Here is a 14,377-nt window from a genome sequence, read left to right on the forward strand (position 1 = left end):
TAGGGAGGGAGTTCCAGGATTTTGACCCAGCGACAGTGAAGGAACGGCGATATATTTCCAAGTCAGGATGGTGAGTGGCTTGGAGGGGAACCTCCAGGTGGTGGTGTTCCCATCTATCTGCTGCCCTTGTCCTTCTAGATGGTAGTGGTCGTGGGTTTGGAAGGTGCTGTCTAAGGAGCCTTGGTGAATTTCTGGAGTTCATGTAGATGGTACACACACTGCTGCTACTGTGCGTTGGTGGTGGAGGGAGTGAATGTTTGTGGATATGGTGCCAATCAAGTGGGCTGCTTTGTCCTGGATAGTGTTGAGCTTCTTGAGTGTTGTTGGAGCTGCACTCATCCAGGCAAGTGGAGAGTATTCCATCACACTTCTGACTTGTGCCTTGTAGATGGTGGACAGGCTTTGGGGAGTCAGAGGTGAGTTACTCTCCACAGGATTCCTAGCCTCTGGCAGGTCACAGTATTTATATGGCTGGTCTAGTTCAGTTTCTGGTCAATGGTATCCCCCAAGATGTTGATAGTGGGGAATTCAGTGATGGTAATGCCATTGAACATCAAGGGCAGATTGTTGGATTCTCTCTTGTTGGAGATGGTCATTGCCTGGTACTTGTGTGGCACAAATGTTACTTGCCATTTGTCAGCCCAAGCCTGGATATTGTCCAGGTCTTGCTGTATGGACATGGACTGCTTCAGTATCTGAGGATTCGCGAATGGTGCTGAACATTGTGCAATCATCAGCGAACATTCCCACTTCCGACCTTATGATGGAAGGAAGGTCATTGATGAAGCAACTGAAGATGGTTGGGCCAAGGGCATGACCCTGAGGAACTTCTGCAGTGATGTCCTGGAGCTGAGATGACTGACCTCCAACAACTACAACCATCTTCCTTTGTGCTAGGTATGATTCCAACCAGCAGAGCATTTTCCCCCGATTCTCATTAACTCCAGTTTTGCTAGGGCTCCTTGATGCCACACTTGGTCAAATGCTGCCTTGATACCAAGGGCAGTCACTCTCACCTCACCTCTGAAGCTCAGCTCTTTTGTCCATGTTTGAACCAAGGCTGTAATGAAGTCAGAAGATGAATGGCCCTGGCGGAACCCAAACTGGGCGTCAATGGGCAGGTTATTGCTAAGCAAGTGCCGTTTGATAGCACTGTTGATGACCCCTTCCATTACTTTACTGATGGATCGAGAGTAGCTTCAGCCTTGTCTTTTGCGCTGATGTGCTGGGCTCCCCCATCATTGAGGATGGGGATATTTGTGGAGCCTCCTCCTCCAGTTCGTTGTTTAATTGTCCACCACCATTCACGGCTGGATGTGGCAGGACTGCAGAGCTTAGATCTGATCCTCTGGTTGTGGAACCGCTTAACCCTGTCTATCACTTGCTGCTTATCCTGTTTGGCACGCAAGTAGTCCTGCATTATAACTTCACCAGGTTGACGCCTCATTTTTAGGTATGCCTAGTGTTACTCCTGGCATGCCCTCCTGCACTCTTAATTGAACCAGGCTTGATGGTAATGGTAGAGTGGGGGATATGCCGGGCCATGAGATTACAGATTGTGTTCGAGTACAATTCTGCTGCTGCTGGCCCACAGCACCTCATGAATGTCCAGTTTAAGTTGCTAGATCTGTTCAAAATCTATCCCATTCAGCACAGTGGTAGTGCCACACAATATATATGATACATGTTTCATTATTGTGTGTGTCTGTTTCTTACCATAATGGATGTGATTTCACTTACACTGACTTCAATATTTCAGTATGTATTGCATGAGTTCAATGTATGCCCATTTTGCTGCCTAATGTATATATTTCAATGCATGATGCATAACCTTCATTATACAGTATGTGGGATTTTCCAAATGCACATATTTCTACTGGTGAAATTATGTAATAAATGTGATTCAGCAATATGACCTATGCGTATCTATACTTTGACTGATGTCCCCCAACAACCTTGTACAGAATTATTTACAATGGGACCCACTGCACAGACTGACATACATTGTGTTCCTATAACTTCACAGTAAGTTCATTCTGTGAATGTACATCTTAATCAAGCAAAAAATAAAACTTACACTAGCAGTATTTTAACTCATCCTTTGTCCCATTAAACAAGAGGCCCACTTTTTCCAGCTCTGGTTGCTGATACTGTATTAGATTTCCATCTCTTCTGTATCTCTTACTGAACTTCGCCAGTGCATTCTGCATCACTTCCACCTGTCCAGAAACAACCACAATGTTAACAATAAATGATTGGAAAAAAAAAATAGGGATAGCAAAAATGTGCTGCCCCTCTCTACACCCAGAATCCCAGCTAAGAACAGACAAGATTCTCAGTCCATCAAACCAGCTTCTCAAACCATATACAACTGGCGCTATGCCATCCACTATTCATCTCCTGAAGGATCATTTGGATGGAATTTAATCGAAAATCGACGACTAGTTTGAATGTAACACCTGGAATTCTGCAAGCTTGAATCAGAAATGTCAATTTGGTTGCAGTATGAGTTGTCAAGCGAGGTTAAACTGGACATTTCATAGCAGCGGGACGGGAGAGAGTTTATTAATAACCTCAGAGCTTTGGGCTTTTTAAGGTAAATTATAAGGCCATATGGTGTAGGGAGAAGTAGGCCATTCGGCCCATCGAGTCTGCTCCACCTTTCAATGAGATCATGGCTGATCTGATAATCCTCAACTCCACTTTCCTGCCTTTTCCTCATAACCCTTAGTGATTAAAAATCTGTCTATCTCAGCCTTGAACATACTTAGTAACCCAGCCTCTACAGCCCTCTGAGGTAAAGAATTCCACAGATTCACTACCCTCTGAGAAGTTCCTCCTCAGTTCTGTCTTAACTTCTCGAACTTGAAGATTCCCTCCCTGCTGAAAGGGGTAAGGGTTCATGAACGCTTGTAGATCCTTTCAGTGGAAGCCCACAGGAGGGAACCGTCATCTAAAGGGTGACAAGCTCCCCAGTGCAAGCAGCTCAGAGGCGGGGCTCACTAACCTGCACCGTCACTCCCAATCGCCTCGGCACATTCCCGACTTCCAGCGCCACCAGGTGGCTCCAGGAGGCTGGCAGCTGCGACATCGCCACCTCCTGGTTGACTGTCGCACTGGTCCTCCCACAGCTCCTTCCGGAAGCCCTCGCGGGCGGGGGACGCCCCGCCTCCCGCCTCCTGCAGTGCGTGCGTCCTCGTGCCCGCGCCTGCCAACTGCCGGCCGTCGGTGTTCTCCCGCCGGCTCCCGCTGCGGCCACCTGCCGCGTCCGTGGTGGCCGCTGCTTCGTCACTCCCCTCCGTCCGGCTGCACGTGATCCCGGTGTCTGCGGGGTTGCCAGGAGACGGCAGCTCGCTCTCTTTACTCCTGCCCGGGGCCGTCACTCCGTTGGCTCGGAGCCGCCCCAGCTCTTCATCGTCCGACTCGGAGTCAGGCGCCGTGTGGCGGCGGATCCGGGCAACCGATTCAAACACCATGTCCTGCAGATCTTGGGCGGCTGGCTCCGATCCCTGCTCACCGACTCTCTGAGGAGCTTGGTGCCCAGAGTCTCCCTTATAGTCCGTGCTGGGCCCGTGCTCCACGGGGAGCCAGGAGGATGGCTCCCCCGAGGTTTCTTGCTGTATTTGATTCTCCTCCAGGATATGTGTCTTCTCGCTGCTCCCTGAACCAATGCACGGAACCTCGTCCAATAAGTCGTGGGCAGCATTAGGAGGCTGCAAGGTGCCAGCAATTGCTGGTTCGACATTTTTCCATCCAACGCCGTCTATTCTTTTCTCAAACTTGTCCACGTTGTCATCAATCCACTGTCCTGATCTCTTCTCTGCAATAAGGTCCTGGGCCACACAATTCTCCCCAGTCACTTCACTGTCCTGGGCCACACAATTCTCCCCAGTCACTTCACTGTCCTGGGCCACACAATTCTCCCCAGTCACTTCACTGTCCTGGGCCACACAATTCTCCCCAGTCACTTCACTGTCCTGGGCCACACAATTCTCCCCAGTCACTTCACTGTCCTGGGCCACGCAATTCTCCCCAGTCAATGCACTGTCCTGGGCCACGCAACTGTCCCCAGTCACTTCACTGTCCTGGGCCATATAATTCTCCCCAGTCAATGCACTGTCCTGGGCCATGCAATTCTCCCCAGTCAATGCACTGTCCTGGGCCATACAATTCTCCCCAGTCAATGCACTGTCCTGGGCCATGCAATTCTCCCCAGTCAATGCACTGTCCTGGGCCATGCAATTCTCCCCAGTCAATGCACTGTCCTGGGCCATACAATTCTCCCCAGTCAATGCACTGTCCTGGGCCACGCAATTCTCCCCAGTCAATGCACTGTCCTGGGCCATATAATTCTCCCCAGTCAATGCACTGTCCTGGGCCACGCAATTCTCCCCAGTCACTTCACTGTCCTGGGCCATGCAATTCTCCCCAGTCAATGCACTGTCCTGGGTCATACAACTGTCCCCAGTCACTTCACTGTCCTGGGCCATATAATTCTCCCCAGTCACTTCACTGTCCTGGGCCATGCAATTCTCCCCAGTCAATGCACTGTCCTGGGCCATGCAATTCTCCCCAGTCAATGCACTGTCCTGGGCCATATAATTCTCCCCAGTCACTTCACTGTCCTGGGCCACGCAATTCTCCCCAGTCAATGCACTGTCCTGGGCCATATAATTCTCCCCAGTCAATGCACTGTCCTGGGTCATACAATTCTCCCCAGTCACTTCACTGTCCTGGGTCATACAATTCTCCCCAGTCACTTCACTGTCCTGGGTCATACAATTCTCCCCAGTCACTTCACTGTCCTGGGCCATGCAATTCTCCCCAGTCACTTCACTGACCTGGGCCATACAATTCTCCCCAGTCACTTCACTGACCTGGGCCATATAATTCTCCCCAGTCACTTCACTGACCTGGGCCATATAATTCTCCCCAGTCACTTCACTGACCTGGGCCATACAATTCTCCCCAGTCACTTCACTGTCCTGGGCCATACAATTCTCCCCAGTCACTTCACTGTCCTTATCCTCTGCCTCAGGCCCAGTCTCCACCTGCAGTTCACTGGAATCTGTGTCCATTATGGGAAGACCCAATATGCGGCTGGCCCTTTCCTTAATGCTTTCCTTCAGTTTGATAGGTGGAAATGAATCTTCGCTTTTCTCAAGGTCCTTTTTACTGGTTTGGGAATCTCTGCTACTATTATATTCTGAAAGATTTTGCCCATGATAATGGCTACTAGTGATTTTTCTAGATGGTGATATGCCTTCAACTGTTTCTTTCACTCTCTCACTTAAGTCTCCCTTTGCACTCCTGTCATTGACCTTCCTGCTATCAGGCAGGGTGTCATGTTCGAGTGCAGCTTTGAAATCCTCAACTTCGATCGGTGATGAAAATCTCACTCGTTCTTTCTTTGGTGAAGAAATATATTCCGCTTTAACTATTGCAGCACTGGCATCGATAATGAATACCCCATCACGATCAGGGCTCCATGTTGCGTCTCCACGTTTGATCTGGTTAGCTGTTCTCACAGAAGAGCGCAATGGCTGCTTCCATTCAGGTAGCTTTCTTTCTCTGTGCTCACTCGGTACATTATTCCCTGTAACCCGTTTGCTGCATAACTGTTGCTGCCCACTGTCCAGTGAAGCATCCCAAGCTTGCCTCTTCACAGACCAAGGCTTTCCAAGTACCTTCCATTCCAAATCTGACACCTTCCTATCTTGTTCAACGTGCTTTCCTATTGAGTCGCCTGGCCTGTATCTATTACTGGGTGACAGAGCAATTTGCCCCATTTCATTTCTCGTGTGGCCTCTGTCCCACTGACCAACATCTTGTCCTGTGACCTGCAAATCATTTAATGAATTTTCAGCCCTCCTTTGATTAAACCCCTCTTTTCTCATTGTGCTGTCTGGGTTTCTCCACCTTGTGATCTCTTCCCTGTCGCCATAATATGGCTGCTGCCTCATTCTGCCTCCAGGTGTCTGCTTATTGCCAGCACTGAAGTAGTGGTCTGAATTTGGAATATAATTCTGATTTCGTGTGCCATGATTCTCAATGTCATTGTAGATGCTTCTATATTTCACCCCAACTGGAGGAGACTCCTGTTTGATTTGGTAAGCATTAGGTTCTACGCAATCCTGAAATCGAACTGCCTCCATGTTGGCAGCTTTAGAACCTTTAAGTTCATAAAACCTTCTCTCACACTGGGTCAACGGGGCTGGCTCAAGACCATCCGGCCAGCTTGGCACATCTGACCTCTTGCCAACTTTGGGGAGTGTATGTGACTTTGAGTCTTGAGCTGACTGACTACTATCGGGTCTCGAGATTAAACAGAAGACAACTTCACCCCTTTTACTTCGAAGAACGTCACCCTTCATCCTGTTTCCCTCGTGGTTCTTCAGATCCTCCTCTCTGGGCCAATCCCCCGATTCAATATGTGGATTTGGCACTTTGATACCTTCATGTTTCAGATCAGATCTTTTATATTTTTCCTTGGTACTTCTTCCAGATGTGTGATATAATGGGAAGCTAATTTCTTTTGGGTGCTGTGCAACTCCTGGATATGGATATGTATCCATCGTATGCCAGGTACCATAACTGGTGCCAGTTTCCTGATCAGTCAGCAGTTCCCCAAAATGTTCAGGGTCAACAAATTTTCTCTTCTGATTCACCTGGCCCATTTTCTCAATTCTACTAACTTCAGAACTATTCGGTCTATCAGCAGTTATGTTTGAAAAGTGATCCTGTGGGGGTTTGAATCCCAGTTCTGGAACTGGAGAATAAATTCTGTCTCTTTCTCCATCAAATTGGTCATAATTTCTGGCTTGAAATGTTGCTTTCACATTAGACCCTAAGACATCATATCTACCCTGATGTTTTCTCTCTCTGCTCAATGCTTGCTGGTGGACATATGGAGGCAGATCATTATGGTCTGGAAAGCTGGTAGTCTTTCGAACAATAGCTTGACTTCTCTGCAGATTCCTCTGACAGTTCTCAAACTGTGCACATTTCTTTCCCTGCTCTGCTTTCATTTTCATTTGCAAGTACATCTCGTAACTTGGAGGTTTCAGGGGACGTTCTTTGTAGCCCTTGCCTTCAAAACTACCGGGAGGCGGCAAAGTTCTCATTTCTGACTGATCTTTCAGGGGGCCAAGCCGCCTGTGGTCTGATAGATTGGAAGCATCTCTGTGGGACCAGTGATCTGTTGCCAACTGCTCTTTATAAAACGGATAAACTTCGGCCTGTCTGTAACCAGCAGGTTGGTTGATGGGAGGCGATTGGGGTAAATCCCTTATATACAAGGGCTCCCATTCCTCATAGATTGGTTCATACAGTAGAGGCAGAGGTCGTCTAGCCTGCTTTTGCTGATGTCCCAGTGGCCTTTTGACTCGTTCTGGGGAACTCCAGCCTCTACCCAAGTTTATGCTGCTTTCCCTTGCCTCCTGCATCCTCGTACAGTATGCATCCATTTTTTCTTTTGACTCCCACTTTTCCAAGTCTTCCAGGCCACTCCTGTCCCAGTACCCCTCGTGCTTGGGTGCCTTCACCTCTTTGCCCATCACTACTTTGCTGGACATACCAGATTGCCACCGGTTAGCCCGTGGGTCACTGTGTACATTTCTTGGGTGCGCTTCTCTGCGATTAGTGGAATCCTGCAAAATATACGGAATCGGTTCCCTTTGTCTCCTGGAGTTGACGTCTCTCTCAGTTCTCACCGAGGCCAGAGGTGGTATCAAAGGTTTTTCCCAATAACTGTAAGCAAGAATAAATCAATATCTTTCCTCTGGGTTAAGTAAATAAAATGCAAATTTAACAAATATTCAAGACTAAGATTCATAAGGCTGAATACTTGTTCAATGTTTATCATAAACTTATACATGATGGAGCAGAGGATGAACACATCTGTTATTATATGATGGACGTAAAGCTTCCTTGTGGCCAAGTGAGTCAATGAACAATCTAGTGTCATTCTAAGACACACAGGCCAGGTTTGATCATTAGACTTTATGCAGTTGGCTGTTCTCAGCCAGTGCAGATAGGGATGCATAAACTGTATACCAGGAGGAGAAAATTGGCATCCAGTTCCCTCTGCTGGGAAGTGTGCATGTTTGCTGAGGATGGGATTGTCCTACACTCTGATGTCCTCCAGTGAGGTAAACTTGCTGTTCCTAGGCTCAGCTGCTGGCAAGACCCCCACACTGACAGCAGCTACCAGATATTCCTGCCCTTTACTGTCCTAGCTCACACCTGAGGGGCCACTTGGAAGGAGAGGGGAGAAAAGTTGAGGGAAAAACAATCCTTTCGGCCTTGCTCTCAAGCTTTATAACACATGGCCCAGATTTTGCAGTCAGTGGTGAAGCAATGGCGCTGGTCACTAACCTCGGAGAAAATTGCCAACAAAAATCCAGTGATCTCTGAGATGCAATTTCCTCTTTTCCAACATCAGGTTGAATCTGGTGCCAAATCAAAGGGAACTCGGGGTGTGCAGTAGCAGTGATGGCAACAGGCAGGCAAGGGAACCAATTATCTTTAAATATTCACACTGAATCCCTTCACTTTTAATTTAAATTTTCAGATAACAAAATGAATGTTTATGCTTGGACTAAGAAAGAAGCTAAAATAAAGATAAGCAAACGTTAAACAAAAGAAAAATATCTTTATAAAAGTGTGAACTTTTTTATGAAGGAGAAATTTGACATTGTACAAATATAAAATTAGCTTTTCAGGGCCAGTGAGGATGTTCAGCAGTAATTATGCAGTTAGTGCTCCATTAAAAAGCAAGTTAATCCTCATTCAACAAGGTGCAATTTTCTCAAAGGTTTTTACAATGAGATTAAGACTGGAAAGTTTCCATCAGAACATGATTGCAATAGAAGTTGCAGTTTCAGGGACACAGTACAGTGCAACCTCTAGAGAAGCTAGACTCACTGACAGCAACTTGTGGATTTTCGTGTCACTCTGCGCATGTGCAGGCCCCAAAAGTCGCTGCCAATTTTAGTGGTGCACTGACAGCGAATGCCGAATGTTTCCCGATCATTACTACTGCAAAATCTATGTCACCAGTAGAATCTCTGCTTTGTAACACCCTGCTGCTGTATATTCAGTGCAAATAAAGCTTTGTCACAGGATTTTTACAATTACACAACCTGGGAACTTTGAGTGACTCAAGCATTTTGTGATGTGAAACTACACAGAACATTCTGTAGTCAGGAAAGACATACTAAAAATTGGCCTGCATTGCTAAGGTCATCAGATTTCAATTTTACCTTTTGACCTTTGGATGGTATCATGTTGCACCACATCAAGTTAATTGGCAGATTAGTCTACTCCTTGACTTTGATGGGTTCATGGTTCCACATCTAATCTAATTGGAGGTGTCAGCTGTGGCTCAGTTCATAGCACCCTCGCCTTTGAATCAGAGGGTTGTGGGTTCATGTCCCACTCCTGGAAACCAAGAACTGTGATTGTACTCAAAAGAGTTGCAATCTGTGACTGTTGATAACTCAAAAAGAGTATCTAATCTAATTGTTTTCTGTTTATTTGCATGGTATATATGGAAACCATTCAGGCATCCAATGGAAATGACATTTCTACAGTGAGTGCATCCAACAAGGGCAGAATTAGCTTGGTCTGCCAGGTGAATGACTATTGTGTGACCTCCAAGAATCCTATATATAGCTAGCTTGAAGGTTAGAGAATCAAGTGTAACTAGGACAGATGACGCAGGTTAGGATTTAGTCACAACTAAAAATATGCCACTTGCATGATATATGGAGCTGTGTCCAGCATATGCTCTATCCAAATTACTTTTGATATCATTGCTCCAGCCATGTGACAGAACTGGAACTTAAAGGAAATGGCAAATATTAGCCAATGACCAAAGACACAATATTAATCAAACATATTCCTCATCCTTTACAAGATGGACAAAACACTTAATTGGTGCTTACATGGATCTCCCAGGATAGGTTCCATATCTACCCAGGGAGTCATAGTTGCCATAGTTGTCATAATTCCTCATTCCAGTGTTCATTTACTCTTTTTTTAATTTTCACCTTCAAAAGGAAGAAAAATGATCAATAACAAAGAGAGAAAGACATTTGGATATTACTATGCTGCCTAATATCATAGTGCTTTATTCTGTACGTACTGTCAGAATCATATCTTTCAGGACAGCATTTTCTTTTACAATATGGAAAGACATTGCATGGTCTGGATGCTTGGAAGCAGACCTGGTTTTTTTTTTAAAAGGGTCATAAGCTCACCTATGGACTTGGAGCAAGCAAGCCTTTTCCAAGAAATCACCTGACCAACATGGTACTTGAGGGAGAAGAGCTGTTTGCTTGTTGCACTGTAATTATTTTAATGGATGGAAAAAAACTGGTTGCCAAAGGCCTAGTGATTTACTAGAGGCCATCTGACGGAGATGAGCTTTAAGTTTTGAACTTGTTTTTTTTTAAACTCAGTTGGGAATGAACTGAGAAAGTGAAGCTGCCCAGCTCGTACTCTCCTTGCCTTGCCTGAGATAGAGTGGTTATCACTATCCAACTTGGCATCCTCATCTCAGTGGAACTTGTCTGTCTTTGGAAACCTGAGAGGCTGAGACGAGAAGGATTGATCCAGCTCTATTTTCCTCCATGCCGATGTTCCAGGCATCTACTCGAACAAGTGATCTGTCTTCACACGAATGAGCTCCAGATCGACAGGGTCGAAACCCTGTGAATTTTATCCTTTGCTTTATAAAGTCTTTTCTTCAACTGCCCATCTCTGTTTGTTTTGTGTGTGTGTGCGCCCATGTGGATAGATAGTTACACTTCCAGATTACAAATTATATGTTAACCAGTTCTTGCAACTTGTTTTAGAAAAAAGTTTTGTTTAATAATAAATCAATCATTCTGGGTTTATTGAAAGAAGTCTGGTAAATTCACTTTTATTCTGGGTCTAACAGTAGCTCAGGTAAATAATTGGCCATTTTGGTGACTGAATTAAACTTCTAAACTAATGGTGCTAACTGTGCAGTAGTTGGGCTAGATAAACTGTGCACTCCTCCCATCCCAGTCATAACAGTACTGAAGTTTATCTTTATCCAACAGTAATTCTTCAGAGGAGCGAGCCCTCCAAATACAGGGACAAGATTCGGGAGTGGAAGCAGGAAGTCTCACCTCAACTCAAGGTTTGTACAGCACACAGCTGTAGTTCAGTGGGTAGCACTCTCATTTGAATCATAAGGTCATGGTTCAAGCCTCACTTCAGAGACATGAGCACATCATCCAGGCTGACACTCCCAGTGCAGTAGTGTGGGGGGGCGGCGGGGATACCATCTTTTGGATGAGGCATTAAAACAAAGCCCTATCTGCCCTCTCAGATGGAAGTAAAAAATCCCATGGCACTATTTCAAAGAAGAGCAGGGACATTCTCCCTGGTACCCTGGCCAATATTCATCCCTCAGTCAACACCACTTAAAAAAAAGACTATCTGGTCATTGTCACAATGCTGTTTGTGGGATCTTGCTGAGCATAAATTGGCCGCCACATTGTGTGCTTTACAACAGTGACAATACTTCAAAAAGTACTTCATGGGTTGTAAAGCACTTTGGGACATCCTGAGGCAATGAAAGGCGCTACATAAACGCAAATCTCTCTTTTACCAAATGTTAATTTATTTGATATGGGGAAGGTTTGAAACTCAGAAACTTCCAGGAGAAAAGCAATGATAAAAGAAATTTATCAAAAAACATAAATTAAACCCATTGCAGTGCTATCCAATAACTATGTCTATATAATGACGAGTGTCATCCCTAGTGTAAGCTATTTTTACAAAACCAGTAATTGTTCCATTCGAACCTAGGGAGCATGAAACAGAGTAAATGTTCTCAGAGTTGCTCTCTAAATAAGGTTCATACTTTGTTACATGGCAATAGGAAGATTTACCATAACATTCTGAAAACAAGATGAATATGTAACTACTCACCAACTGTTCAATGTACGGCGCAGACCTCCGTGTCTCTCTCGCTGTCTCTCCTTCCCTCAGTCTGTCCTAGCTAACGTTCAGCTCACCGCCTTGGTGGGTTTTAAATGACGAGTTATTATTTTTTGAAAGTATACTTTAATAAAGTCCTATGTTTGTTCTTCTTCTCTTGGTGCTACGGAATTCAACTCCCTGAGCGAGATTGACAATACTTGTAATTTACTGCTAAAATGTAATAATTACAAACCACACAGATTAGAGTCAAAGGACTCTCCAGCACCAACACTCCCACCAACTTCTGCACAAATTCCCCTTCATGTGGAAGTAATGAGCTGAAAACATCCTGCTAACAGTGCTGATATCAGCACTGTATTCAAGTTGTGTTGGCAGCAGAAACAGTGATGGTCTGCTGTCTCTCTTTCCCTCTCTCTCAAACACTCATATTGTTTTGTCGTTGCATCAAGTTTTTGGAATGAACAAATTTAGATGTGTTTTGGTGAGCTTGTTCCAAGTAAGGTGAGACAAGAATTAGTCCCATCTTAGCACCATGAGTGCTGACTGCCATCTTTCTGGCTGAAGCTCATTGCAAGTGATTTCAAATTCCTACACTGAGGGAAGCGAGAAGGGCTATGGTGGGAAATTGGCAACTACAATCAGTTTAATAATCAGATGAGATTTTAACAAATTGACAGGAATTCCCTTTAAAATTATATTTCTACTTTCCTCTAACTAGAGCCCTGGCCCCAGTTTACCTCTTCATATTTGTTGAGACTGTAATTCCGTTTTATTCCCAAACATTTTAATTTCTACAGATTCTCTGACACGGTCTCCCACCTAAGACACTTCTAGGCAGCAAGGTCAAAGCCAAATACTTCTCTGCAACTGCTGCCATTTGGCAGTTCTTCACTGATGCTGTAAAATGCAGATTAGAGAGAAACATCTACCTCTCCTAATCCAAGTGGTGAAACATTCCATTAAAGCAAGTAGTGTTATGTAGCAATTTTGCAAATTTTTAACCAATGCCCCAACAATAGTACACAGCGGAAACCAAACCCATGAAGACCCTTTTTTGTGCAATATAATGATATAACTCACACCAACAATAATGACACCCCAGAAACTAAAAGTGATAGTCAGCTCTGGAACTCAAGCTTATGATCTCCTGGTTATAACTGCCCTCTTTTAGACTGTCTCAATTCAACAGTTGGATATATTAACAAGACTGTTGCAAACTGCACTAGATGTTACACAAAAAAGGGTTTGATACCCAGGACACCAATTAAACACAAATCATGTTATTTGTAATTTTTTATGAGTTTAATTTCCTCTGTGCAGTGTTGTTGGTTAATACATACTAGTTAATGCGTTTGCTACATTAACACAGTCTTTAATTGTCAATCACACCTAGATCCACTCTGCTTGTGAGTGACTGTTTAATTTTGCGCGCACAATTTGTAAGATGCAACGATCCTCCACTCACTGCATCTTGCTGGAGAAATAATCCTGCTGTAGTCGGGAGTCTCTGCTGTAATTTTGATCATGAGTTTGGAAACTATACATAAAGACCACAAGTTTCACCCCCATCTCCAAAACATCAGCGGACGCAAGTAAGTAATTAGCCAGCCATAGTCCACAAAGGACCATAGGCATCTCTATCAGAGGCAATTGGTGAGATATAGCTTGATGGGCACACCTCTCTGCAAGCAAGGGGAAAAGTGAGGAGGCAGGCCTCCAAGAGCTACCACAGCAATGTCAATATTCACTTTATTTAAAATAACTCATACTTAAGTTTCTGTCTGATTTGGAGCAGGAATATCATTGTGTTTGCAGACCATGTCATAGGTGGTTGTGATGGGGAGGGGTGCGGTCTCTGAGGTCCAAGAGGAGGAAGATCTGTAGGGAATTTCAACCAACAAAATGCAAAACATGACTGTTTGGCAGGTTAAAGAGTTAGATAGATGACTTGATCCCACTATCAGGACTGTGAAGGGAGTATCATTATTGCTCAATTTGTCTTCATTGGAGGGACAGTTTTGTGCTGTTGAAACACATACACTGATATCTTCATCAAGACTGCTTAACCTCCCTCGACTTGATCCTCCTCATTTGGGCCTGGATTTGAAAGTTAGGTAATTGAAGAGAATTAGTGTTCCACTCAGTGCAGGGAAAATATTTCAGCTCGCAAGCGGGGGGCCTTTTACTGCTTATATAAACTTTGGAAAAGTTTGACAAAGATCTGCAAGCTTTAAAAGAAAAGCAATTATTTTTTAAAAAACGCAGAATATATATGTACGTGGGAAGGACTCAGAGTCGGTAATACAGACAAAGAACAATCACTTTAAAAAAAAAATGATCTGGCCATTTATCCCATTGGCATTTGTGGGAGCTTGCTGTGCACAAATTGGCTGTTGCG

General features: G+C 44.7%; 1 protein-coding gene across 1 annotated transcript; it reads right to left on the reverse strand.

Moving 5' to 3' along the window:
- Window positions 1–903: 903 nt before the first annotated feature.
- On the reverse strand, window positions 904–4,208 carry LOC144672577 (uncharacterized). Its single transcript, XM_078534378.1, has 2 exons — window positions 3,008–4,208; window positions 904–2,219 (listed from the first exon to the last, which is right to left on the reverse strand). Exons 1-2 carry the CDS (start codon window positions 4,200–4,202, stop codon window positions 2,182–2,184), a joined length of 1,233 nt encoding a protein of 410 aa, XP_078390504.1. The 5' UTR covers window positions 4,203–4,208; the 3' UTR covers window positions 904–2,181.
- Window positions 4,209–14,377: the final 10,169 nt, after the last annotated feature.

This window comes from Cetorhinus maximus, chromosome X (genome assembly GCF_964194155.1).
Source record: "Cetorhinus maximus chromosome X, sCetMax3.hap1.1, whole genome shotgun sequence".
NCBI classification, from domain to species: domain Eukaryota; kingdom Metazoa; phylum Chordata; class Chondrichthyes; order Lamniformes; family Cetorhinidae; genus Cetorhinus; species Cetorhinus maximus.